Here is a 26,375-nt window from a genome sequence, read left to right as displayed (position 1 = left end):
ACAGCCTCCTTCTGGTGTTTCAAATAAACATCTTCTTTAAACGTAATTTCTCCAATCATCCTGTTGTTTCATGAACAGTTACTGTTAGAGGAACAAATGGATATACAAATTCTGGAAAGGGTAGATATGGAATAAAATAGAGCGGGTTGGCTATTTGTGTTGGAAATAGAGATGCTTAAAGAGGACTGGATGGATTTGCTCACTATTTCATTTTCCCCAAACAAACAAAATCCAGATGGCTTCCTGAGAGTTTGCACAGATTTTTAGATGAGTAAGTGGTCGCATACCTTCATCTTTACAGACTTCAACTGCTTCCTCAGAAGAAGGGCTGGGCGCCGAAGCAGTGCTGGTACCATCTGTGAGGGAGAAAGAGACACTGTCTCAGAGGCCGTCCTGCGGGGTGGGCGCTGCCCTGCCCACCTCACCTCCCACTCCCCCGAAGGAAGAGGGAGCCCGTTTCACGCTCTCAGACACTGAATGGTCTTCGGAGGGGCTCGGGTTTGTGACCCTCCTCTATGACAATTGGAACAAGAACCCTTGGGTAAGACTGAGCCCAGTGAACTACAAACTATGCTTCGGTGAGGAAGACTGGGACTGTTAGGCTTTGGCCTTTTGTTTCTTCCCTCGCCTCTAGAAGAATGGGAGGCTAGCTTTCTTAGTAAAAGGCTGCGAGTTTCTACAAAGTGCTTTTCTGTGTGTGTGTGTAAAGTCTGGGTTTCCTTAGCACCGCGCCTCATCCCATTAGCCACGCGGTCAGGCTGCAGGGGGCGCGGCGGGCCGGTGTCCGTGCGGAGGCCCGGGAGGAGGGGGGCCTGTGTCAAAGCACCAAAAGCCACTCTGTGATTTCATGTCAGTCAGGCACAGGGTGGGGACCAAGGAACCTGGAGGTCCCTGTTCTGTGCTGCCACCCCCCTCCACCCCCACCTCATCAGAGCCGGTCTTTCTATTTAGGACTTCAGCATTCCAGGGACTCACTCCACTTGGCCTGCAGAATGGTAACTACTTACTAACACTGAAATAGTACATTTAAGATGGGAAGGATTATCAAAGTCATTTGGAATGGTTAATACTTGACAAATGGAAAAGGAATGTATACATTTTTTCATGCAGTAACGAGGTTATAGAACTAAAGATAACTCAAAAACGCATGACCACACACACACACACACACACACACACACACACATGCTCAGGACATTTGTATCAGCCTACAGCTGGACAAACGTGTGTTAGTTGCTCAGTTATGTCTGACTCTTTGCAACCCTGTGGACTGTAGCCCAACAGGCTCCCCTGTCCATGGGATTCTCCAAGCGAGAATACTGGAGTGGGTTGCCATTTCCTCCTCCAGGGGATCTCTCCATCCCAGCGATTGAACTCACGTCTCATGTCTCCTGCACTGGCAGGCGGGGTCTTTACTACTAGCGCCACATATGAAGTCCTCTGGAGTGGGTAGCCATTCCCTTCTCCAGGGGATCTTCCCGACCTCAGGATCCAACTTAGGTCTTCTGCATTGCAATAAGATTCTTTAATGTTTGAGCCACCATGGAAGCTCACCGCTGAGCAAGAGAATCCAACAAAAACCTGTTTGAATATCTCAAAAAAAGACTGATTTTTCCATACAAAGTAAAAAAGTGGCTACCTTGGTAATGCCTTTAAAACTTTACAGATATACTTACTAAACTGAATCTCTGAAATAGTATTAATATTATTCTGTGAGCAATTAATAAGTATCTATATTTTCAACAAAATAAAGGCTAACCAGATTTGTTTTTCAGCATACCCTTTGCCTGTAATGTACATGACCATCACTTTCAGGTCACATTTCTATCAGAACAGAGAATAAAATTTTTTAGTAGGGAGATAATGGGAGATGAATCACTCTCTTTTGTTAGGTGACAAACTCCTATGAACAACAAAAGAACAAACTAAAAACAATCAATCCTCCCTTGATGTCACATCATCCCAGTTCTCTGCTTCCCTTCAAGGCAAAACTCCCCGAGAGAGCAGTCCATGTTGTTGCTCCAGACTTCCTCATCTCACAGCCTCTCTGTAACCTACTCCAATTGGCTTCCATCCTCCTTGCAGCATTCTCTTCTCAAAGGTGTCAGTGACCTCACTTTGCCAAATCCAAGGGTCATTTTTCTTTTCTTATCTTCCTTGACTTCTCAGGAGCATCTCAGAGTCTACTCTGTTCTTTCTGAAATACTTTCTTGCTGCAGCTGTTCCCTTTTCCCTTGTTGCCACAATCCAGATGCCATGGTATCCCAGGCTCGATTCTTCTCCTTATTTACATGTTCTCTCCAGTGAATCTCACCGAGTCACTGGCTTTCAGTAACATTTCTACACCAGCGACACCCAAGCCTATGTTTCTGGTCCACATCTCTTCCTAGAAATCCAGACTCATATATCTAAGTGGCTTCTTGACATCCCATATGGCTGAGAGTCCTCTTGGATTTACCATGGGCAAATCTGAACTATCAACTCCATTAACAAAAACTGCCCTGTGGCCAGTCTTTCATACACTAGTTAGTGGCACCATCATCCACATAGTTACTGATGCTAAAGCCTAGGATGTAGCCTGGGTTTCTATGCCTGTATCTAAACCGTCAGTACACCCTGTCACCTCTGCCTCTGGGGTGAAACACAGCAGTCCATTTTGTCTCCATTTACAGAAACTGCCATCACTACCTTCCTGCTACAGTCTTTCAACTGGTCTCACTTTGGCTCTTCTGACTCATTTTCATTCACAGGCAAGAGTGAGCTAGTTAAAACCGATTATGTTCCCTCACTACTAAACGCCTTCCATTGGCTTCTCCTTGTAGTTCTAATAGAATCAGTTCTTACTGATTACATCAGACATAATCTGGTCCTATGGTGTTTTCCTGAATCCCACCCCCGTTCTCCCTCATCCACCAGGCTCCAGTCACTCTGAACTTCCTTCTCCGATGTTTCAAAATTCACCTGAACATCTGCATTCTCTGGTCCCTCCATCTGGAACGTTCTCCTGCCATTTTATCCCTGAAATTTCACTTTAATTACTGTCCTCAGGGAGTCCTCCCTGAGTGCAGCCAATGGAAAGCTGCCTTCTCAGGATTCCTTCTACATTACCTCATTTCTCCACGAGGTGCTTATCACTACCATGCTTTTCTTATCATTTCCTTTTGGATCACTGCCACTGGAGTAAAAATTTCAAGGAAGAAAAGATACTGTCTTTATAGTTCACTGCCCTATTTCAGGGCCCAGAGCAGTGCTTGGGCCACAGTGAACGCTGGACAGGTATTTGTTCAGTGGCTGTTTGAGGAATAAGATCCACCACTTTGATTTGATCATGACAGCAGTCAGAACTGCTGGATGATGCTGGCTGGAGATTGTGCTTTTTGCATGACATGGAAGAGGCGTGCAGAGCTGTGCAGTTAGAATTGAAGCCGGAATTTCTAACGAATGAAAGGAAGATATTTTTATTTTGGAAGAATAACAGCAGGTCAAAAGGATTTTAATGACCACCATTGCACCTCTGACTTCTCTGCACCAGGACTAGGGAGGTAGAGCAGTTACAACCATGCATGCCGACAGTGGCCAGGTCCGAGGTGAATCCTGCCATTGGGCTTTGAATCAGCAGGCAGCCCTGCTTAGAGGAACAAGAAGAGGTGTGTTTGGGAATCTTCTCTACACTGAGAGGCAGCCATACTGCGGTCTGTCCATCTGAGAGGTGGAGAAGAAGGCTTATGTTCTACGACTCTTTCCTAACATGCAAGACGGTCCCAAATCCATGAAGAAACTGCCTGTTCTCAACTGATTAAGGGGAAAAGAGATGAATAAATAAAATGCAGGCAGATGTGTGTGCATGTAAACATGTGTGTGCCTGTGTGTGTGTATACACGTGTGTGTGTGTGTGTGTGTGTGTGTGTGTGTGTATGAACAGGGTGGGCAAGATTTATGTCGATAAAGAGTTTGGGACAGAGAGCAACTGGGGTTGCAAAGAATCAGACGTGACTGAGCACACAAACACACACACACACGCACACATGCACACACACGCACACACGCAATGAGTGAATAAAACCTGTAAAGCTGCAACATTCAGAGAATGGCCTCAGCCGTCAGCAGCCGGGTGACTAATACTCATCAGCCCCAAACAGTGAAAACAGTGACAGCTTTTCACAGCAGCCTCATCTTCCACGGAACATAACGACGTGGTGACCGGGAGCTGGGGGCAACGGTGGTGCGGACGACAACGTTTTTCTATATCAGAAATTCATTCCATCCCAAGGACTACGTTTAAGCAAGGGGAGCGGGCTGACCCAGCAGCAGGTACACGAGGTCCCGGCGCCTTGCTTCAGCGCCTCCTCTGATGGGCCGTCTTCAATTCCATCTTCCAGTTTAATAGTAAAGGCTTTCAGTTCTCCAGCAAGAGTTCCCAGGTTAATGGAGGAACTTCTCACTGACAAACCTATCACACTACCTGGTTTGTTTCCAAGAGTCCAGCATAAGGCTCAGACTGTGGCTGGCACATGAACAGAGCTCCCCATTTTAAAGATGCCCTACTTATTGGGCTCATTAGAACCAGAAGAATGACTCAGAAAAATAGAAGGAGGAGGTTTTTGTTTGGGTGGTTATGTTGACAACTGCATAATGTGTGTGTGAATTGTTCTTTCAAAGGAGAATGTGCCTGAGTATAAAAATGGGGAGGAAGAAAAGAAAAACCTAAGGTGATGACCATCTTTTTTGAGTCTTAAGTGTTAAAACTGTTCAATTTACAACCCACAGCAGAAGATATCTCAGCATGTCATTGGCACCTCCGTTCTTTGGATCTCACAGAGCGCTGGGTGTGGGGTAGTCAAGGCCACATCACAGCATCATCCACAACATACAGAAAAATGAACAGAAGCACAGCTCTTCAAAGCGAGTGCAGAACAGTACGGGACACTCCATGTGTTGTGGAAGGAACGCCTCTGATACCTGTCCTTTGAATGTTTCTCATTCTGTTTTTTCCCCTCTAACTAAACCTGCTGATTCTGACCTGCCCTAGTCAGCCCAGCTCTGACGCGGTCCTTCCAGCCTCTGCCGGGCCCATGCAGAGCATCACTGAGCCAGCAAAGAGGAGCTCATGACTGACACCTCAGAGGGTCCTCTTCCGACTAAAGACCCTGATGCTCCGAGTTAGCAGGGTTGGTGATCGCCTGAGGGAGACCAGGGTGGACACTGAGGTTGACCCGGTGAAACGGCATAAACATTGAAAAAAGCACTAAGGTAAGCTATTGTTCACCTCTGGGGATGAGGCCGAGGAGACGCTTCAAAAGAAATCTGAGCCCACCTGCTTCTTGGCTCTGCTCTTCTATTTCTTCTGCACTTGGCTTTTCCTCTGGACCATTCTCATCTTTTAAGAAAACCACAGAGGGAAAAAAAAAATATACATCAAGTCAATTTATGAAATATCTCTTTATGGCCAATATGCAGCAGTGAAATTAATTGTAACCAATGTAGCATGGCTCGCCATAAAGCGAGGCAGAGAGATGAATCAGAGGCGTGAAACAGAAAAATTACCTACATAAATAGGTGCATTTATCCTCGGCCCTTCTCACATGATTTGCTTGGTGGAAAGCTGAACTGCGGTAAACAAAATTCACTCAGCAGTTCCAGTCACATCTCTCCTCTCACACAGCACTTCCCAAAGTGCCAAACAGATTTTAATTTCAATTTGCTTTTATCCCTTGACTCAAGCAATATGCAACGTGTAAGGAGCATTGGCTGATTATGTTCCTACGCACTTTATTTTCCTGTTTGATTTATGTTGCAAAAAACCCACTTATTTTTACTTAATTTTTTTTTTCAGTTTTTACTTAAAATTTTTTACTGGGGTATAGCTGTTTTACAGTGCTGTGTTTCTGCCGCACAACAAAGTGAATCAGTCACACATATACAAATATCCCCTCCCTCTTGGACCTCCCTTCCGCCCCCTCCCCACCCCACCCCATCCCATTAATTTCTCAGACATTTACTTACATTTTACACATGACAGTCTAACATTTCTATGCTACAAAATATTCTGTCTTGAACAGATGATGCTGGTCAAGTTTATGCTGGAATACATAACTCCTTGAAAAATAAATAACTGGGCAGATATAATGGTGGCCATATATTAGAAACTAGCTAAAAATTTCCCTTTGGCTTAAACTGCATATAATATATCTCTGTGGATTTATGTGCAGAAAAAAGTAAACTTTTCAAAGGCAAATAAAGGCATCACTTTAGAACTCATTGCTGGGAGGGTTTCCAAATGTGTTTAGAAATCCTTTTAAATGATAAATTTATATAAAGACAAAGGAATAAAATATAAGACACACAGTTTAAGTACAGAAAACAGAGAAACAGAAGTTATCACCACACGCGGGTTAATGATGGCCAAAGCGCCCTGTTGCTCAAGAGGTGGAATCTACTTCTTTACTCCTTAAGTTCGGACTGGTTCTATGACTTGTTTAGACCAGTGAAATGTGGACATGATTCTCTGGGCCCCTCAAGCCAAAGCCTAAGAGAACTGGCAGCTTTTCCCTTCTGTGTCTGGGAAGCCAATCACCTGCTTAAAGACACTCAGGTGAGCCCCCTAAGGGGCGAGGGGGACAGGGAGAGAGTGGCAGAGGGACCAGGCATGTGGATGAAGCCATCTCCCACCTTCCTACCCGGTCCTGCTGCCAGCTGAATGCACCCGATTGACGACCTCAGCCACGATCACAAAGAGCAGAAAGATCACCCTGCCGAGTCCTTTAAAAATTCCTGACCCCCAGCCAGGCTTAGACCACTTAACTGAGTTGTACTTGAGTGCTCTGACCCACCATCTGTTACAACTACCAACACTTAATCCAGAGGCAAGAGGATGGGCATCCTCCCAGAGGAGGACGCGATTGGTGGAGCTGAAATAAGAGCCTCGGCGGCAGTGAGGGAACCTTTCACCAAGCAGTTCTGCAAAAGAACCTATTGAGGAGAGTGGAAAATGTGAAAATATCTGAAATTGACCTGAATGAAAGAAAAAGTTTATAACAGAGTGACAAAAATAAATAAACAAATAAGAGCAACATTGACATGGGGAAGGGATGCAATCGATGAATAAAGTGTATAAGGGTGGGGACGTCCCCAGGGGTCCAGTGGTTAACAATCCACTTTGCAATGCAGGGGACATGGGTTTGATCCCTCGTCAGGGAACTAAGATCCAACATGCCACAGAGCAGCTAAGCCCACTTGCCTGAACTACTGAGCCTGCGCCCCAGAGCCCATCTGCCACAACTAGAGTCCATGGGCCGCAGTGAAAGATCCCACGTGATGCAATGAAGATCCTGCATGCTGCAACTAAGTCCCAACACAGCCAGATAGAGTATGTATGTAATTCCCTTGCTTGCTCCTTGGAAGAACAGCTATGACAAACCTAGACAGTGTATTAAAAAGCAGAGACATTACTTTGCTGACAAAGGTCCATATAGTCAAAGCTGTGGTTTTTCCACTAGTCATGTATGGATGCTGAACACCGAAGAATTGATGCTTTTCAACTGTGGTGTTGGAAAAGACTTGAGAGTCCCTTGCACTGCAAGGAGATCAAACCAGTCAATCCTAAAATAAATCAACCTTGAATATTCACTGGAAGGACTGATGCTGAAGTTGAAGCTCCAATGCTTTGGCCACCTGATGCGAAGAGCTGCCTCATTTGAAAAGACCCTGACACTGGGAAAGATTGAAGGCGGGAGGAGAAGGGGAAGACAGAGGATGAACTGATTGGATGGCGTCACTGACTCAATAGATGTGAGTTTGAGCAAATTCTGGGAGACTGTGAAGGACAGGGAAGCCTGGCGTGCTGCAGTCCATGGGGTCACAAAGAGTTGGACATGACTTAGCGACTGAACCACAACAAATTCCCTCTGCCCAGCACTGTGCCATTTGTCACAGGGTCATAGTATCACCTGGGTAGGGGTGGCTCTGCAGTTCCCCAAACCCAAGGTTCTCCGTGGCGTATTTACAAGGACATTTCTGACGTCTCTCTGTCCTGGTTCTCCAGGGAGGTGCTGTAGGAAGGCAGCGGTCATCCTTGATGTTCCCGCTCCTGTCCACAAGGTCCAGTTGGTCCAGGAGCACGTGTCAAAGCCATAGGTCAGTGTTCTGCCTTCCTCCCACCACATGGACTCAGACTCAAGCAGGAAAAATCTACCAGCTTTCCTGTCTCCCCGACAGCCAGACCTTTTAACGCAGATTTTACAATAGGCTTGAAGTCTGCAGTGACCGACCGTTTTTAAAATTAATCTGGTCACCGCATCTCTCATTGAGTGGGGGTAAAAAGCTTTCTTGTGAAGAGAGAAGGGAAAGAGAAACAACAGTTAAGTCTCAGGAAGGTTCCAGCAGTCCTAAACACATGAAAAGGAAATTCAGAGCCCCCACGTCCAACGTTACAACCGTAAGAAACAGTCTGATTCTTTATCTCACCTACGGCTACTGAGTTTTTACCCTTAATCCCCGCGTCCGCGGTGGTCCCACTCCCTAATGAAATTGCCCAAGTGGCATGTTTTGTTTTCCACTTGGAAAACAGAGTCTTGGCTGTGGGGTGCTCTGGGTTGCAGGATTTCTGCCCTTTGGAAGCAAATTCAAGAAACACTTGGTATGTTTATCACGGAGTAAATGCCTTCTAGAAGAATGCTATATTTGGCATTTGAGTGCCTTGCCCTCAAACGAAAAGGTTTAGGTATATTGCTTTCATCTGTTTTCAAAGACAGTGCATCGTCAGAGCCAGCAGGGGGAGCCAGTGTAGAAGTCTTGCTTTCCAAGCCCAATTGATACATTCTCCGGCAATTAGACTAGCATTCATTTCACTTTCAGAAGGACAGTTTGCCTGGCTTCTAACATCCCATCCATTTAAAATGCCTCAAATGGGTGAGTTCTGAGTGAAACAGCGGGCTTCCTCTGGTAGGAAAGAAAAAAATCCCATTACACCGTTACCCATAAGTATTGGATAAGGACAAGCTTTCCTTTTTGTGGCCTTGTCTGTCTAGCTGTCTTCACAGGAAGCACATAAACAATAAAAAAGTGAAGTAGACTGTGGAATGTAAACTTGAGGTTATTAGAAGGGATTTAAAAGGCTCACAATAAATGTGAAGAAATATACGGAAGTGACAGGCTATTTTGTGAGCCTAAAAAATGTCACATGGAAGCTAAATTCTCCTAGTTAATATAGCTCTAGGATTCCATATTTATTTCCAATAATAAATTTCCACCTCATTCATGTTGAGTGTCACATAAGACTATTTCCCCACGCCTACAAGCATGGTGACCTGTGCAAATTCTAATGGTTAAATTATTTTTACTTCTCCAGTATGAAACCTCTGCCCTCTATTCTTTCAGCCCATATGCATGGAGCACATACTATATGCAAGGATATTTCAGGGATTTTATAGAAATAAAAATGAGAGACTCCTGCTGTAAAGCTGGAACCGAGCAGAATCCTACAGGGCTCTCCCACTTTCTCAAGTACAAAACCAAGAAGTTCACGATCAGGACAACAGCGTTGCAGACTCAGCATCTGATGCATGTTCTTGAGTTGCTTTACAGTTACCATAACTGCCACCAGAGGGGAAAAAAACTAACTGTGTGATGCCAGACTGCAGCCTTGCCAGAAGCCCCTCCCTCCGTCTTGAGAAGCACTGAGTCTATGGTCAGCATGATTCCAAGAACTGACCTCAAGGGAACGAAATGGACATGATTGCCCATAATAGTCTCTATCTTTGTTGGCATCAATATAATTGCAGTCTATCCTGCCCATATATGAGAGCAGGCAACTAAAACTGTCAGGAAAGAGACGCTGACATCTTCCACTCTAGAACACTATGTTGACATGAAGAAGTTCCAGAAGACAGACCTTCCCCTCTAATCCCACAGAAATGGGATGATGTTCTGACAAGTGGGGACTTGCCAGCAGCTCTTTGAAGCAAACTGTCCTCAGCAGAAAGCCCCTTTTCCTGTCACTGTAGCAAAGCTATACTGTAACTAAGCTTTAAGCCAGGCACCCCCACCTCTACTCATTTCCGGCCCAAGCAACGCCTTTCAAATCTTTTAATCACACAAAACCTTGCCTGACTTGTAGATCAAAGAAGAATAAACAATTAACAGATGACCAGATCGCTTCCTGAGCTTCCCTTTCGGTAATCTCATGAGCAAACTGTGTGACCAAGCTGTGTGAACAAGACAGTGTCTAGGGGAAGATCACAGAAGTCAACAGCCTGACGCAGTGGGGGACAGGGACGAGTCTGACCCCTGTCTCAGTAATTAACTGAGGTTACTCTCCTCCTTTCCTTTAAACCTTTTATGGCTGAGTGGAATCTTTGGAGGTGTGTTTTGGGGGACGCTGAGTCCACCATCTCCCCAGATTGTTGACATTCTGATTATAAGGCCCATTTCCTCTCTACCCTTTGTGAGTATTAATTCTGTAAGTGGCAAGCAGTAGGGTCTCCCATTGATAACAAAGTGAATTTGTGTAAATGTGCAGTTCATGTTTAATTCTATATGGATGAGCTTTTTAAGGGCAAAATTTCAATGTCGTGGTTACAAATTGCTATCCTGATATTTGCAGTTCCTTTTGTGAGATGTGCATAGGGATGGGAGGGGAAAGGGGAGGTAAGTCAGAACAAACGCACCTTGCTGCTGGGGAAACAGCCTGACGTGTGCTGCCTCCGAGCACCCTGTTATCTTTTCCAAGGTTTCTGCACATGGGCAGGGCACAGGCAACTCAAACCCAGTGGTTTGCAGCCTGGATTACTGGTTTCAGTTCTTGAGTTCCATGGTAAGGGATCACACATCTCAAGGTCCTTCCACTGCTGTTGGACTTGACCCAGGGATATGGCTAATGAACTGTCAGTGGACATGACAGGAGCAAAGAGCTTGAGCAAAGTCCAAGCATAATTGGACCTAGTGCTGGTGCTTCTACCATTGGCCATGACAAGATGACGCCTCTGTAGCCACTGGCTTAAAGAGGATGAGAGAAACCAGGAGCAGACTTGACCCACATCACAGTCTGGAGGCAAGATCAGAAAACTCACAGCATGATATCCAATGGCCCAATGGAGCAAGCCTACATCAGCAGACCCTCGGTCAACCTGCAAACCTCTGAGGATGAGAACAAATCTTTTTGTTGTAAGGCTCTGAACTTTGGGGTGATTTGTTATATAGCTTTATTGTGATAATAGCTGATTAATACCAATGGTATCTTAATTTTTCTCAGGTCAGGAAGTCTCAGTTTTTTTTTTAAACTCAGCACTTTTTCATTTATAAAGAATTCAGTCTTAAATTTTGTATTTTGCCACACAGCTATATCCTTACATATTCCAAAACTCTCTAGAAGACACTCAAAAAATAAATTCAGCTTATATAAGGAATGCTGTTGATGAGTAGGCACTGCCATGAATGTTCATGCTTTATTTAATAGAGCTACGTGGTGGCAGGGTAATACCTAGTTAATACCGGCTGACACGTATGGAATATTGGCTACGTTACAATCAGTGTCTCAATGCTCTACATAGATTATCAAATTTAATTCTCATAACAACCCAATGAGGTGATGTTATTATTATCCACATTTTGTGGGTGGGGACACTGAGGCACAGAGATGTTAGATAATTTCCCTGAGATCCCACAGTGATGTCAGCCAGGGATTCAACCCAGTCAGCTGATACCAGAGTCCCCTGCTGCCTTCCTGGAAACACAACTAGTATTTGTTTGCTGGAAGCATGGGAAAATGATACCTAACATAATAGCTGAAAATTAAACTATAATCTCATACAAGTTAACACAGAACACTAAGAACATTGAGAAATTAGCTCTTCCAATACTGAAGCCAGATGGGTGCAAAGGTACAGCTCTGAATTTGTTCTTTAATAGTAAGGATATTTTGAAATGATTTTAAACAGTGGAGAGTTACAGGAATAGTACAAGAAACTTTCCTTTTTGCCCTGATCCATTTTAGAGTAAGTTGGGGACATAATCACCCCCTTATCATCTTTACCAGCCCTGAATACTCTGGTCTGTACTTTCTACAAAGACCATCTCCATGACCACAATGCAACTACCAAGATCAGGAGACCAGCAGTGATGACATTCTTAATACGGAAGCCACAGTCAGGTCTTTGAAAATTTTCTAAGAATACTTTTCATGGCAATCTACCATCACAAACTGCCTTTCGTTGTCCTATTTCTTTAGTCACCTTCAATCTGAGACCAAGACACCCTCCTGACCTGAACCACACCCTGGCTGGTTGGAGTGGGGGGTGGGAGAGGTTGGTTCCCTACCTCACCACCCGCACTTCAGTGTGAATGCCTAACCTTGCTCAACTCTGCATAGAGGTTTTTAGGATGAAAGAAAGAAAAGAACAAAAGAAGTGAGGCAGAAAGTTTAGTTTCAAACCTTTAAACATTTGTTCTGGAGGTATTGTCAGCCAATTGATCTAAATATATGAATCTTAGGAAATTAAGTTCCTGAGTTGCCTGCCTCACCACTGCAATGAAAGGCCTCAAGTGTGTATTCCAGGGCAGATCAGAGAGGTGTACACGGTCAGGCAATCACCATCTGACGTGAACTGGAGCTGCTGCCTCCCAGGGACAGGCACTTCCGCACCTCTGACCCGTTACCGAGAAGCCCTCCACAGTCCTCCTGGGCTAGACTTTTATCTACATTTTTACAGATGAATATTTCAAGGCTGTGGGAGGTCAAATAACTGCCCCGAAGCCCCACAATTAGTGGCAGAGCTGAGACTTAAAACTCAGGGCCAGATTGTGCCAAAACCTGAGGTCTTTCTTGCCTTGCAGATTCCTGTGACCTCTTTCGAGTTTTGACAGCTAAATTGTAAATCCTGAGGAAGATGTCCATACTGTTCCTGAGATGTCCTCAGCATCTAGCACAGTGCCCACAATCCAGCAGGGTTCCATAAACACCTGCCAAGGGGCTAAGAAGGAAACTTCATCCTCCCCTAAGCAATAATTATTTTGTTGTCGTTAAAACCTTATTCCAGTTCTTGATGAAGAAAAGGTACAGTGTCTATTTCAGCCTCTAGTTGAACCTCATTAAATTCTGGGCTAGCTTTAAAATGTCATGTCTCTTTGATCACAAATAATGGTTCCTAAAAATCAAATGTGGTGCTTTGTAGGGAACACCAGTGGTTCGAGTTCATCTGTTTTCACCATCACCTTGGTCCAAGTCTCTATCTCCACTTCTCCTGGTTTGGGGCAACAGCCCTTATTCTCAGCCTGGAAGGTTTGTTTTGAAATGTTTAAGTCTGATCATACCATTTCCACACAAAGGCAGCAAGGCCCCATGTGATGGAGACCCACTGTTTTCCTGCTCTGACTTGCTCCTAGTCTCTTTCCCTCTCACTCCCTCCAGCCACACTGGCCTGTGTGTGCTGTTTCTCCAGCACACGAGACTGTCTTCTCCTTTGCACTGCCTGTCCCAGCCCCTCTGCCTAGACTCCTTTTCCTTCACGTGTTTCAAGTCTTTGCTCAAATGTCCCCTTTACAAACTGTGCTGAACATGCCCCTTAAAATTGTAACATCTCCCCACCTCCACACACTCCATCCTCATCCTGATCTGCTTTTTATTTTTGCCTGTTTTGATCATCGATCACCTTCTAATATTTAATTTTGGTAGGTGTTAACGTTCATTGTTTATGCATATCCATCCTTAATGGAATATGAGCTCCACTAAGGCAGGAATCTTGGGTTACTTGCCTGTTGTCTCCTAAGAATCTAGACTGAGCATATGATGCTCAACAAATATTTGTGAATTAATGAAACATGCTCATCCTTTACCTGGACTTGCATGGCTACTTTACCTGTCAATCAGGAAAAAAAGGGAAAATTATTTTCTATTTCACAAGCACCAGGTTAGTTGGGCTCCTACATCATGCGAGGCACAATATTTCAAGAAAGATGGCCCAGCTACAGAGCCCAGGCTCCAGTTACAGTATACCTGTCACCATTTTGTCTTCTTACTGGAACAGGACTTAAGCTGAAGCTGAAGCTCCAACACTCTGGCCACCTGATGCGGAGAGCTGACTCATTGGAAAAGACCCTGATGCTGGGAAAGGTTAAAGGCCAGGAGGAGAAGGGGAGCAGAGGGTGAGATGGTTAGATAGCACCCCCAACTCAATGAACATGAATTTCAGCAAACTCTGGGAGACAGTGAAGGACAGAGGACCCTGGCGTGCTATGGTCCATGGGAGTCGGACACAGCTTAGTGACTGAACAACAACCGGAACAGTTGCCTGGGAGAAGGAATCCCTTCTCCAGGCCAGGGGAGGTTGTGTCTGGAACTTGTTACAACACAGTTATCCAGATCAATGGGTTGGAACCTCCTGGTGATGGAGTGGCGCACACAGAGTCCATTTGGGGAGACGGTGAGCAGTGTTCTGGCTGCCAGCAGCGCCCCTCCTCAAACAGTATTACAGCCATGCTGCATCCACAGACGGCGTGTAAGGCCCATGGCTGGTCTTCAAATACAGGACCGAGAAGACCATTATCTTGGTCCACCTCTCTCTAGAAATGTCCCCAAACTGCCTATTTGTGGATGTAGGGGGAAGAGAAAATAATTAAACCTGCTATTTTTAAAGCATATGTGTCTATTAAGAGAGACTTAAGTATGATGCAATTTCAAGGAAAAGAAACTCATGAGACTGTAGTATGCAACTGTCCCTTACATATATTGTGTGAGTTGCTAAGTAGAAGGTCAAGTGTATGAGAAGAAACTCAACAGATACCTGGTGCAGGGTTGAACTTTATAGTTCAATTAAGGTATGACACTGGCATACCAAAACTTGCCCTGGCACATCTTGATATAAAAATAGCACAAGGCAACACAACCAGACAACTATTTTCAATATCACACATGCCCTCTTAATAGATGGCATATGGTTCTCCCATATGGCATATTAGTACAAATACTTATACTCTGATATGGTTAGTTTTTAATCCAAGGATTTCCAAGTACTTTACAAACACTATTCATTAACACAGTCTTCCTTGGGGAAGTTGCAATGCCTCACAGAGATACGAAACACAATCAATAACCATTAAGGAATGACAATAATAAGAAACATATTAATGTGGCATTTTTTAAAGAATAGGAAACAAAGGGGGATTAAGCAACTTTCCAAAAGTCTTCCAATGAATTCATGGTGCAACTAGGGTTAGAAATCAATTTATGCTGGGGTTTATGGTTATAAATTACACTGGTTTTCTGGTTGTGAAACATAACCTGGTGCCTACATCATAACTGGGAAAATTATGGCCAAAACAAAGCTTAGCACAATGATAAGATTCTTTTGCTCTAACAGACAAAACAACAATTGCACTTTTTCATTAACTTTAAGCCCTCAGGTTAAATTTCCTTCTATAAGTTATATTTCTCACCGTTGTCATTTATGTTTCTGAATTGAGATAACTGGTGTGCCTACACATTTTGTTTAAAACAGTCACACACTGTGCTCTGTGCAGATGTTACATTCAGAACTGGCAAGACAAAACAGTGGTTTACTTTTTTGTGGAATATTAGAAAAGTATATAAAGATGTTCTTTGAATAGAAGAATCATCCCATGAATAAATTCAAAAGCTGTTAGGTATCTTTGTCATGAATTAATATTTGTTGAGTACTTACAAAGTTCAAGATGGTGGAGAGGGAATAAATTAGGCTATTTGAAAGACAAAAGACTTTCCCTTTGGGAGTTGACAAAAGAAAGATGGATGGAGTGTCTTCCTGAGAGGTACCTGTCTGCACAAGGTGAAACGGAAGCTTGAGACAAGCCAGAGAGAAACACAGCATTTTATCTCATATGATGACAAACCTAGATAGCATATTAAAAAGCAGAGACATCACTTTGCTGACAAAGATCTGAAGAGTGAAAGTTTTGGTTTTTCCAGTAGTCATGTACAGATTTGAGAGTTGGACCATAAAGAAGGCTGAGAGCCAAAGAATTGATTCTTTTGAACTGTGGTGTTGGAGAAGACTCTAGAGACTGCAAGGAGATCAAACCAGTCAATCCTAAAGGAAATCAATCCTGAAAATTCACTGGAAGGACTGATGCTGAAGCTGAAATTCCAATACTTTGGCCACCTGATGCGAAGAACTGACTCATTGGAAAAGACCCTGATGCTGGGAAAGAAGGAAGGCAAAAGGAGAAGGGGGCAGCAGAGAATGAGATGGTTATTTAGCATCATTGCCTCAAAGGATATGAATTTGAGCAAACTCTGGGAGACAGTGGAGGACAGAGGAGCCTGGCATGTTGTAGTCCATGGGGTCACAGAGTCAGAAACAACTTAGTAACCAAACAAAAATTAATGTTGCCCATTTCTCTTACATCTTTTTTTAAAACATTGCTTCTCAAAATTAAAAACAAAAACCCTCAAAATTAAAAAAATTAAAAGTTGTGTATACATTGTGACTAGCATTATATTTCTCTTGGATGGTTCTGCTCTCAAGATAATTAGGGAGAATGGAGTCTTGGAACAGAGGGTTCAGTGGAGCAGACAGACACTGGGGCTGAAGCTGTCAACCCCTCACTGTGTCGCTGGCACCCACCTCTGATCCGCACACACTCGCACGCTCTGGCTTCTCCCCGTGGACACCGAGGCACTGTGTGTAGGGTTTGTTCCTAGTTCAACATGATGCTGGTCCTGTGCAGCCAATCGGGAAGCAGCCCTCAACCAACGATGCACAGGTGCTTTCACGCCCCCACGGTGGGACCACCTTGAGACTCCCACATGGTCTCCCAGAGACCCAGCTCTGCATTTGTCTCCTTCCCTCCCCTGTCTCACATCCATACTCTGCTTCCTGTCTTTCTGGAATCACTCCTTAAATCAACTGCTGGCCCTTGAATCCTTGTCTTAGGGTGGGCTTCCAGGGAACCTGATCTAAGACACGTTTAAGCCAAATAGTTACATACTGTCCTCAATCATAAGTGCTAATAGAGGCAAGTTTTCAGGTTGCCAGGAGGGCTTCAAAGAAAGTTATCAGAGGGGTCTTTCCTATGGAAAGGGCATCTGAGCTGACAAGGCATTTATTAAGTGAAATTAATAAGGCAGAGAGAGAGAGAGAGATGAGTGTTCCAGGTGAAGAGCTTGTCCAAAGACCTTTATGTGAAAAAGACCCTGGCATCTTTGAAGACTTGGGGGCAGCCAATGGGGCTAAAGTACAGCTGGTGAGGACCATGAAAAGTGACAGTGTTAGCTGCTCAGTCGTGTCTGACTCTTTGCAACCCCAAGGACTGTAGCCCGCCAGGCTCCTCTATCCATGGAACTGTGCAGGCAAGAACCCTGAAGTGGGTAACCATCCCCTTCTTCAGGGCATCTTCCTGACCCAGGGATCCACCCTGGGTCTCCCACAGAGCAGGCAGATTCTTTACATCTGAACCACCCAGGAAGGGCCATGAGCTGGGCCTAAACGAGAGATATCTAGCCAACAGAGTGGGATGAATTAACGGCGAGATGGAACGCTGCAAGGTGGGGAACAAGACTAGAGGTGAGAAAGATGGTGAGGGTTTGGGAATCACTGCAGGAGCCCTCTCAGCAAGGTGAGTGGAGCGTGGAGAGGAGGCAGACGAAGGACCAGCGGTCAGACCACAAGGGGCCCTGGACCCTCGGCTAAGGAGGCAGAGGCTTCCAGGAGGGGAGCAGGGAGCTGCGGAAGGCTCCCCTTCACATGGCTGCTTTGTGAAGCATGGATTGATGCGGGCAGCAGGAACAGGCAAGTGACTCATATGGAACTGATTAAAATACAGCAGACTCGAGACGGTGGAAGTCTGAGATGGAGAGGTGGCAGGTGAGCAGAGAGAAAACAGGAGTCTCAAGGAGACACCCAAGCGTAGGATCAACTGGCTTTGGAGAGCAGCTGAAGGTGTGAAGGATGAAAAGCAGATGCAGCCTCTACTGTAAGACCTTGAAATTACCCCCTTTAACACTCGCAACAACTTCCGGACATAGATATGTAAAATATTCTGTCTTGTAGGTGAAGAAATGGTGTTTAGTTAAATAACCCTCCTAAAAGTCATAGAGCTAGTGGGGAGCAGAAACAGGCTATGAGCCTTGGTCATCTGCTTCCAAGTGAAACCGATTCATCACTATGCTCTAATGCTACCTGGACTCCCATCCAAGCATTTGGCCTGGAAACACTGGAGGTTGGGGAGCTGTCGTTGAGCCTGGGAAACAAAGGCGGTTGTGGGTATAACGTGGCGTAGAGAAATCTCAGTAGAAAGGGAGGGAAGCTAAGCAGATGGAGAGGGAAAATAGCCCACTAGAAAGCCTTCTAAAATAACATCAAGAAAATTTGCACAAGACTTAAAAAAAAAATAAAGTGGTCATTTTAAAATAAAGTTACACTACTTGCTGAAAATCCTGGTTAGGTTTCTATTTATCTCTTTTGTGTTATTGTCTGGGTGGTATGTTTTGACCAATGGTTTGAAATAGTTGCTTCCAATATCTATTCTCTTTTATGTCACAAATAGGAATATATCCAACTGTGAGCCCTCCTGACCAGCCTGGACAAAAAGAGAACATCAGTCTTCTTTATCCCTATTCTGCATACATTCTGTGATTTCCAGACCTATTGTGATTTCTCTTTTTCCTATGTGTGGCCAAAATCCTCATGTTTTCTTTCCCATCAAGCTGTGCTTTAAGAAGGCATCAGCTGTCATTTTCAATTCAGCATAAATCACTTTTATTTAGTAATTAACCCATCACCTCTCCCAAGTCTACTGATAACACTCTTAATTACCTAGTCTTTCTAACTATAACACTAGTACTATAATTACTGAGAATCGAGCTCTCCTGGTCCTGAATTTAAATACCTCCAAATTACTATTAGACATGTCCAAAGAGTTACTGGGGTCTTACTTCACTTTGAATAAATAAAATTTTCTACATATATTTTTGTATGTTCTCTTCCCACCAGTATCTCTATTTCCCCTGTGCCAGAGCACTACCTGTTGGCAGTGGATCACTTCCTTGAGATGATAATCACATTCTTAATAGCCACCTGACCCAATTAGTCAATAGACTTAAGGAATAGGCAGACACTGTCTATGGTGGCTGATGTTATTTTAGACGACAAGTCAATGTAAATATCCAATGCCACATGGAAAGACAAATAGGAACATTTGTTTCCTCTCTCCTGGTGGCCAAGTAGGCCACAGACAATTAAGTATTGCCTGTATGGATGATGCCGCAGACCTAAAACGACACATGAATCTCTAGCTGTACAGTATTCTGGCGTGTACTTTGTTCATTCTGCCAAATTGGTCAATTTGCAGGAGTCTGCTCTTATCTGAAGCCCTTTGGGGTAACTCTAAAGGAATTCCAGCTGTCTCCTCTCCACAGAAACGTGTTTGGTAAAAATATTTATCAGACAGCCGGGATCAATGAGAGGAGAAGCCTCTGCGAGTATGACCGCATGCATTCCGAAGGGAAATCAGCCTGCCTGGTAGTCACTGGCCTCCGCCTCCCATGGGTTCTAGGGACAATCATCCAATACACAGAGCCCCTCCCCACCCAAACCATCGAACCCCCTGAGGAGGGAGCGGCTGTGGAAGGGAGGAGCAGAGAGCCACTGTTGGATGGTGGGGGGCGAGGGAGCACTCCTGTCAGGAGGACCAAAGGAGAACATGGGCACAACAGCAGCTCGAGGAAGGGTTTCAGGACTTTCTATCTTCTCGGCAGTTTGTTTATGAGAATAAATTACTCTACCTCTCCCAATTCACATTACCAATGTTGGATGATTCCAGACTTGGTGGAACCAATTTCCCTGTTTTATCCCAGAGGATTTGTACCTTCTAGAAGTGTCAAAATGGCTTGTGTTTTTAAAACTTACTCTGTGAGTGTTTTCTTCAGAAAACTCCCAAATAACAGTATTGCAATGCCTGCTGCCTTCTGCCTGACAAGGTCAGTCAAAAACATGTCAAATTAGATGAAATGGTGTTCTGATCATATGACAATGTCTGGACAAATACTCAAATATAGGTGTTTCTTCCTTTGAGCCATCCAGATGAATGGCAAGTGAATAATTTCCTCTAAAACTGGCTACTAAATTTATGATTGGAATATATTAGAGAAACAAATAATTACAGGAAGAAGCATTATGTATTCCAGAATGAAAGATGATCTTTCAAAGTCTGTCCTGTGAAAACTAATTATATTGTAATTTTGGTCCATTTTAATTACAACTAATAATACGTCCTACAAGGTAAGCTTTAAGAGGGTTAAACAAAGACTTAAGACTGTGGTTGTTATGTTTAAGAAGCAGAGATTCATTGCCTCCTGAAATATCTTCCTTTTTCATAGTCAAAAATCCCTACTCTTGCAAGAGTTTTCCATGTTTTCCTGTAGGGTTTTCATTGAGTACGCCGATTTAGCAATTTTGTAGTGCTACAAGTTTGAACATAGTAATAAAATATGAAAGCAGCATTACTTATCTGGGGCTGTCTAAAATATGAAATATGATGAACAGCTTTTAATTTCTCTCTAGTCTTGTTTTTGTTTTTTCTTTTTGCCTCTCCTAGTATGAATTCATTAATCACATTTGTATGCTAACACACCGTCTTTTGTTGACTCACAGACCAAAGTAATACTTTTTTTTTTAAAATAAATGCTCTGGTAAAATTAAAATGCTGATTAAAAAAAAATAATTGTTATCCAAGGATTTTGATTCCAGTTGCTGATAAAGACACAGGATTGTGTGTGTGTGTGTGTGTGTGTGTGTTCAATGTCACCGATGAGGCTTGCTGATATTTGGGAAAACAGTGAAGATCCAAAGTCAAAAGCAGAAGACTGGATTATTTTCTCCCATTAAAAGCCAGATCTGACAGAAATTCCCAGCATATCACCATTGCCATATAAAGTCTTCACGGTGCCAATACTTACTGCGCAGTGAGGAATACTTACTGGCAGCCCACACATTCTTCATTCTGCTTGTTGGAGAAGGTTATTGTTATTCACGTGATGGACAGAAACAAAAAATGAGTTCTCTGAGAGACCATAACCCTGCAGGTTCATAATTCTTTTCTGACAGTACCACATTAATCATTTTAGTGACTTAATTTCTGAGCCTGTTTCTGTCTCCCTGAAGGAATGAGAGAAAGCCTATGTAAAATGTATCCAACCTGAAAAGAGGACTTGCAACTCTTTACCTCAAGCAAGATACATTAGAAACATGGAAAGGATACTCTGTTTTTATGGCTGGGGGTATGGAGAAGCACACCTAAATATTTCCTGAGGATGCAATGAGCATCTTTCCATGATTATTTTAGAGCAGGGGTCAGCAAACTCCAGCCCACAGGCCTGTTTGTACAGCCTGCATGCTACGAATGGTTTTTACATTTTTCTAAAAGAGTTGTAATAAAAACAAAGAAAAATATGCGACAGAGACCATATGTGGCATGTGAAGCCCAAAGCATTTCCCATCTGGTACTTTACAGAGGCGTGCTGCCTCCTGCTTTAAGATCAACCTGGTGAAATAGAGGGAGATGACTCAGCCAGCCTACAAAACCACACATCTGAATGCCTTGTGGAGGGGTGATTATTCATGGGGCATAGGAATTGGCTTGATCCACCATTAAGATGACCATCAACCTCCTCCAGTCCACCAGACATCACTTTCTGCAAGGCAGCAAAGTCCCTGGTTCTGACATATCCTCACTGATTTCAAGATCTCAGACTGTTTTAAAAATGATTTCTGATTAAACATCAACTTAAGTCAATAAGAGGATTTAATATTTGAGGGGGTCCCAAAGAATCAGAGGGCAGAGACACAGCTGGGATGGAGGAAGTCTTAGGAAAGGAAACTAGAAAGTCTTTTGGGGTTACGGTGGTTAAAAAATCACTTACTCTTAAAAAAAAACATTAAAAAATCTGTTCAATCTGCTCACAAATTCTTAGATATTTCTCCCTTCAAAAGGTGGAGCTTAATTTGCCTTCCTTTAAGTGTGTTGGATTTGTTAAGGACCTGCTTGTAATTAACAGAATACAGCAGAAGTGATGGTATTTTAGTTTTGAGATTAAGTTATAAAAGGGCTGCCACTTCTCATCGTGAACATGCATTCATTCTTTTGGGTCGTCTGCTCTGCAGGAAGCCAGCTTCCTGTAGACAGGACATGAGCCAGTATCCTCATGTCATGAGTATACAGACAAGGCTATGAAGAGATCCACATGGGGAGGAATTGTGGTCTCTGGTCAATAGCCAGCAAGGAAGTGCCCAGAATCAGCTCCCCCAAGAAAGGGTGTCTGGGGGAAGGTTTGGTGAGTATATAGGGACACTGAGCTGATGCTGCAAATACTATGTTACAAAGGTTAATCCCACCTTCAGTCAGCTGTGGGTTTGAAGGACCCACCAGGGCTTGAGTCCATTTGAGTATGACTGTGCTTTCCCTTTTGCAATCTATTTGTATCTTCACAGCCTGCAGTTTTTCATGATCCAGCCCATTCCACGGAGTCCTTCCTCTTCTATGAAAACTGATATTTAGTCTCTAAGTTTAGAACAGTTGGTTTCCTTAAAAGAAGTCCCAATATTGCCAAAGAGAATTCTAGCAATTTGAGCTGCTCACTCCTGGTTCCCTTCTCCCTTTCTCCAGCCTCTCCTCTAAGCTTACCTCCCTTTTCTTCTAATTCACCAGGTCCCTCTTCTACCTGTTCCCTATTTTCCCTGCCCTGTGTACTTTGGGACATCACTGGCAGCAGACAGCACTCCAACCTACCTCTTTCCCACCCCCAACCCCTACACCTTTAGCTCAAAGAGCCATGGGTGAGAAATGGCATTCCTCCCATGTTAATAGTAGCAACTTTTGTTATTCATAATAAACCATACCTTAGCTTACGCTAATGAGGTGACTCCTGGTGGACTTTAGGATGGAGACTGATTGCTAGAGGACTCAACTATATGATCAGAGGGTTGGAACTTTCAGTCCAAACCCCAATCTTTAGGGGGAGGAAGGCTAGAGATTGAGTTAATCATCAATGGCTGATGATTTAATCAACCATGTATATGTAATGGAACCTCCATAAAATATGTCAGCAATAAGATTTGGACAGCTTCCCTGCTGGTGAACACGCCCACATGCTGGGAGGTGGCATGCCCCAACTCCCCACAAGCTCCTGTGCTGGGGATCTTTCAGGACCTTAACCCGGACCTCACTCTTCATTTGCATGCTTTACAATAAACTGGTAATAGTAAGTACACTGTTTTCCCTGAGTTCTGTGAGTTGGTTTAGCAAATGATCACACCTGAGGAGGGGTTTGTGAGGCTCTCCTTACTTGATAGCTGGTCAGTCAGAAATACAGGTGGCTCAGATCAGCAGTTGGCATCTAGGGTGGGGGTCATCTTGTGGAACTGAGCCCTTAATCTGCTGAGTCTGATCCTAACCAAGGACAGTTGGTGTAAGAACTGAATTAAATTGTGGGACACCCAGTTGGTGAAGGTGGAGAGCTAGAGAATTGGCTGGCACGAGGAAAACACCTACACATTTGGTGTCTGAAGTGTGACTAGAAAGAGATCATAATAGCAGTACTTGGGCACTGAGCTAAACGCTTCACATGTGTTATCTCATTTAATCCTCACCAAAACTATCATGAGGTGTAGTCCTTCATTTCATTTTTAAGATAAGACAGCTGAGGTTTCCAACTAAGAGATACACTGAAATTTTCCCTGATAAGTGAGATCTAGATCCATCTGTCTACTCTAAGATTATGTCCATACTCAGTTTTCCACCTCCTTTTTTTAGCATCTGGAAAACACCCTAACAAATTCCTTCCTGATTAGACTGACATGCCCATCACTTCCCAAAGATCATTGTTAATAAGGATAACAGACATTTCTCTGGGGGAGATTTAGCTGTTGTCAAGTAACCACAGGTCTGATATTCTGGGGGCTATTCTCTGCCCAGGAAAAGGATTTCAAAACCTAAATTATACACAAGGCAGGCAATCTGGAAAAGAAAGGGATTAATAGGCTTCCTGTAACTGTAGCCACCACATTCTGCTTTGGGGAGCAATGTTTTATTACCATGTTCACTGCTCTTTTAGTCCCCAAAGAACTCTTTCAACAATGATTTATCTCAATTTAACTCCCCTCCCCCCCACCCCCCGCCCCAGGAAAGGAAGCAGTATGTTTCATTCAAGAGAAATGATTTGCAGTCATGGCAAACTCCCCTTGCTCATTTGCTTATCCACATGTTCATTCCTGGCCACTTACAAATATTTACAGAGTGCCTGGTATTAAAAAAAAAAGTATCTCTAAAATACTATCAACACTTTCACTTTTAGAGGTAAGCATACATGAGAGTTTATGGATGCACTTGTACTCAATTTTTTTTTTTTTAATACACTGTTTGCTTTGACCAGAGTTGAAGTTTCATAGTAGAAATATATTACTTTGAAGACGAAAAAGTGGGCAACAGCCAGTAATAATTGACAGCATTTTCAGCATAAAGAGCAAAGAGTGTTCTATAAACTAAAAAGAAAGACACAAACAAGTACATTCCAAGCTTATGTATGGTACAGTTTTCAGGAAACTGGCTTTTTATTTCTTTTCTTGGCTGAAACTTCACTGTTAGCTCATAAGGGCTTATGATTCTTTTTGCTGGCACCTGTTGAAGAAATAATGGCAAACTTACTGAAGGGATAACAACAGATAAATGACCAGGAGTGTTCTACACAGAGGAAAGTAAAAGTTCAATATCTCTTTAGGGAAAGGATACACATACATGGCAGGAAAACAATAATTTGACCATACTTTTTCTGGAGAACTAGCAGGACTCCTCCCTGTGTCTAATATGATTTTCCTGGACTGAGTCAGTTTTCAATTTTATACTCAGGATACTTAAAAAAGGATTTTGGGTTTTGGATTTCTTCTTGTGGAGAGAAAAGAATGGATATCTGTCACCTAGAAGAAGCAATCTTAATAGTAACACTAACAACAGTGGAGACAGCTATCATTTCTGAGTGCCTACTACATATTTACACGTCAGACTTCAGGCTTGTTCTTATGTATGGGGCAAGTGGGTTTCCCTGACGACTCGGTGGTAAGGAATTCGCTTGCAAAGCAGGAGACCTCAGTTTGAGCCCTGAGTTGGGAAGATCCCCTAGAGAAGGAAATGGCAATCCACTCCAGTATTCTTGCCTGGGACATCCAATGGACAGAGGAGCCTGGCAGGCTACAGTCCACAGGGTCACAGAGTTGAACTTAGTGACTAAACAACTTTTGTATAACGTAAAGATTATTATTCCCTTTTATTATTATTTTTCCCCTCCCTATTATTATTTTTTCATTTCACAGATGAAAAAAAAAATGGGGCTTAGAGGGACTTAAAGTCTACAAGCTAATGAGTGGCGGAGCTGGCATTCAAATGGGATCTAGTTGACACCCAAGCCTGTGGCTCTCTCTGCCGTGACATATTGCATGGTGCCTCTCCAGCTGACTGTGGACCAGGCAAATTTTCTCAACTTATTGTATGAAAATACTCACTGTCATGTAATTAAATTTTATGCAGAATTATATTCAACTTAGGATTTCATTACATTTCTAGGCACAGGTTCAAGGTGAAATCATTACTGTCTTTTGTTTTATGCCTTTGTTTTCATTCTTTGTCCCAGTAAGCATCCTCTTGACACCCTGATAATTTCCTCTGAAGGAGTCTTGTGGTAGTTGAGAGAGGGGGTATTTTAATCACGTTTCACAGATGACTAATTTTTGTGGTCAGTGAGCTAGACAGCTTCAAAATTTACTTTGTGACGGTATTTGAAAACTAACCTTTTACAGTATCAATGAATAAGCTGAAGAGTAAAACCTCAGGGCTCAGCCTCCTAAGATCTACGTCTGGATTTCAAAATCCAGGTCTTAACTCCTTAATGTGGCTCTTTCCATGATTTCTAAGACCTCTATTTTAAAATGCATATTGAGGAAATCTTGACCTGCAAAAATAACACTGAAGGATGCTGGTTATTAAAACATGGAACTGGTAAAGTGATTAGAAAACTAAGCAGATGATGTGGTCCAACTTTCCCTAATTGAATAAACGGTAGATAAGAAAATCTGTAGCAGCTGAGCAGCAGCAAGAGGGAGGCAATTCCCTGTGGCTGCCGATATATAAACATCAGGCTTCCAAAGACAAGGTTAACATACCAGCCAAGGAATTTCCGGGAGTAAACAGAAGCTCAAATTTCACCTCTGCCTGCGGCTGCCATTTATAATAAAGCCCCTCATAAACAGTACTTTCAGCATTCCTTTGACCCACTGTCAAATCACTTGGAAATGTAGAATGACATTTAAAAAGTGAACACGCAAATTTTGAAAGCCTGATTCCACACTGCCTTCCAATTCCCC

General features: G+C 43.4%; 1 protein-coding gene and 1 long non-coding RNA gene across 5 annotated transcripts in view; one reads left to right on the top strand and one right to left on the bottom strand.

Moving 5' to 3' along the window:
• LOC122681041 overlaps positions 1-800 on the top strand; it is a 127,433-nt gene extending 126,633 nt beyond the window's left edge. Inside the window, exon 6 of the long non-coding RNA XR_006336877.1 lies at positions 302-800. This is a non-coding gene — a long non-coding RNA (uncharacterized LOC122681041). The remainder of the gene's footprint in view (positions 1-301) is intronic.
• Positions 1-26,375, bottom strand: part of MACROD2 (mono-ADP ribosylhydrolase 2) — a 2,147,232-nt gene that overhangs the window by 138,453 nt on the left and 1,982,404 nt on the right. For 2 of the 4 annotated variants that reach the window (XM_043882748.1, XM_043882750.1), the window contains exons 12-13: positions 5,267-5,377; positions 288-356 (exon numbers count right to left, since the gene is read on the bottom strand). The exons of 1 other annotated variant lie outside the window; for it this stretch is intronic. In XM_043882748.1, coding sequence (XP_043738683.1) covers positions 288-356; positions 5,267-5,377 — 180 coding nt within the window. The remainder of the gene's footprint in view (positions 1-287; positions 357-5,266; positions 5,378-26,375) is intronic. One more of the 4 variants, XM_043882749.1, reaches the window with a different exon arrangement.

This window comes from Cervus elaphus, chromosome 23, assembly GCF_910594005.1.
Source record: "Cervus elaphus chromosome 23, mCerEla1.1, whole genome shotgun sequence".
Taxonomy (NCBI): domain Eukaryota; kingdom Metazoa; phylum Chordata; class Mammalia; order Artiodactyla; family Cervidae; genus Cervus; species Cervus elaphus.
The sequence above is the reverse complement of the archived record's forward strand: the minus strand, read 5'-3'. Positions and strand labels throughout refer to the sequence as shown.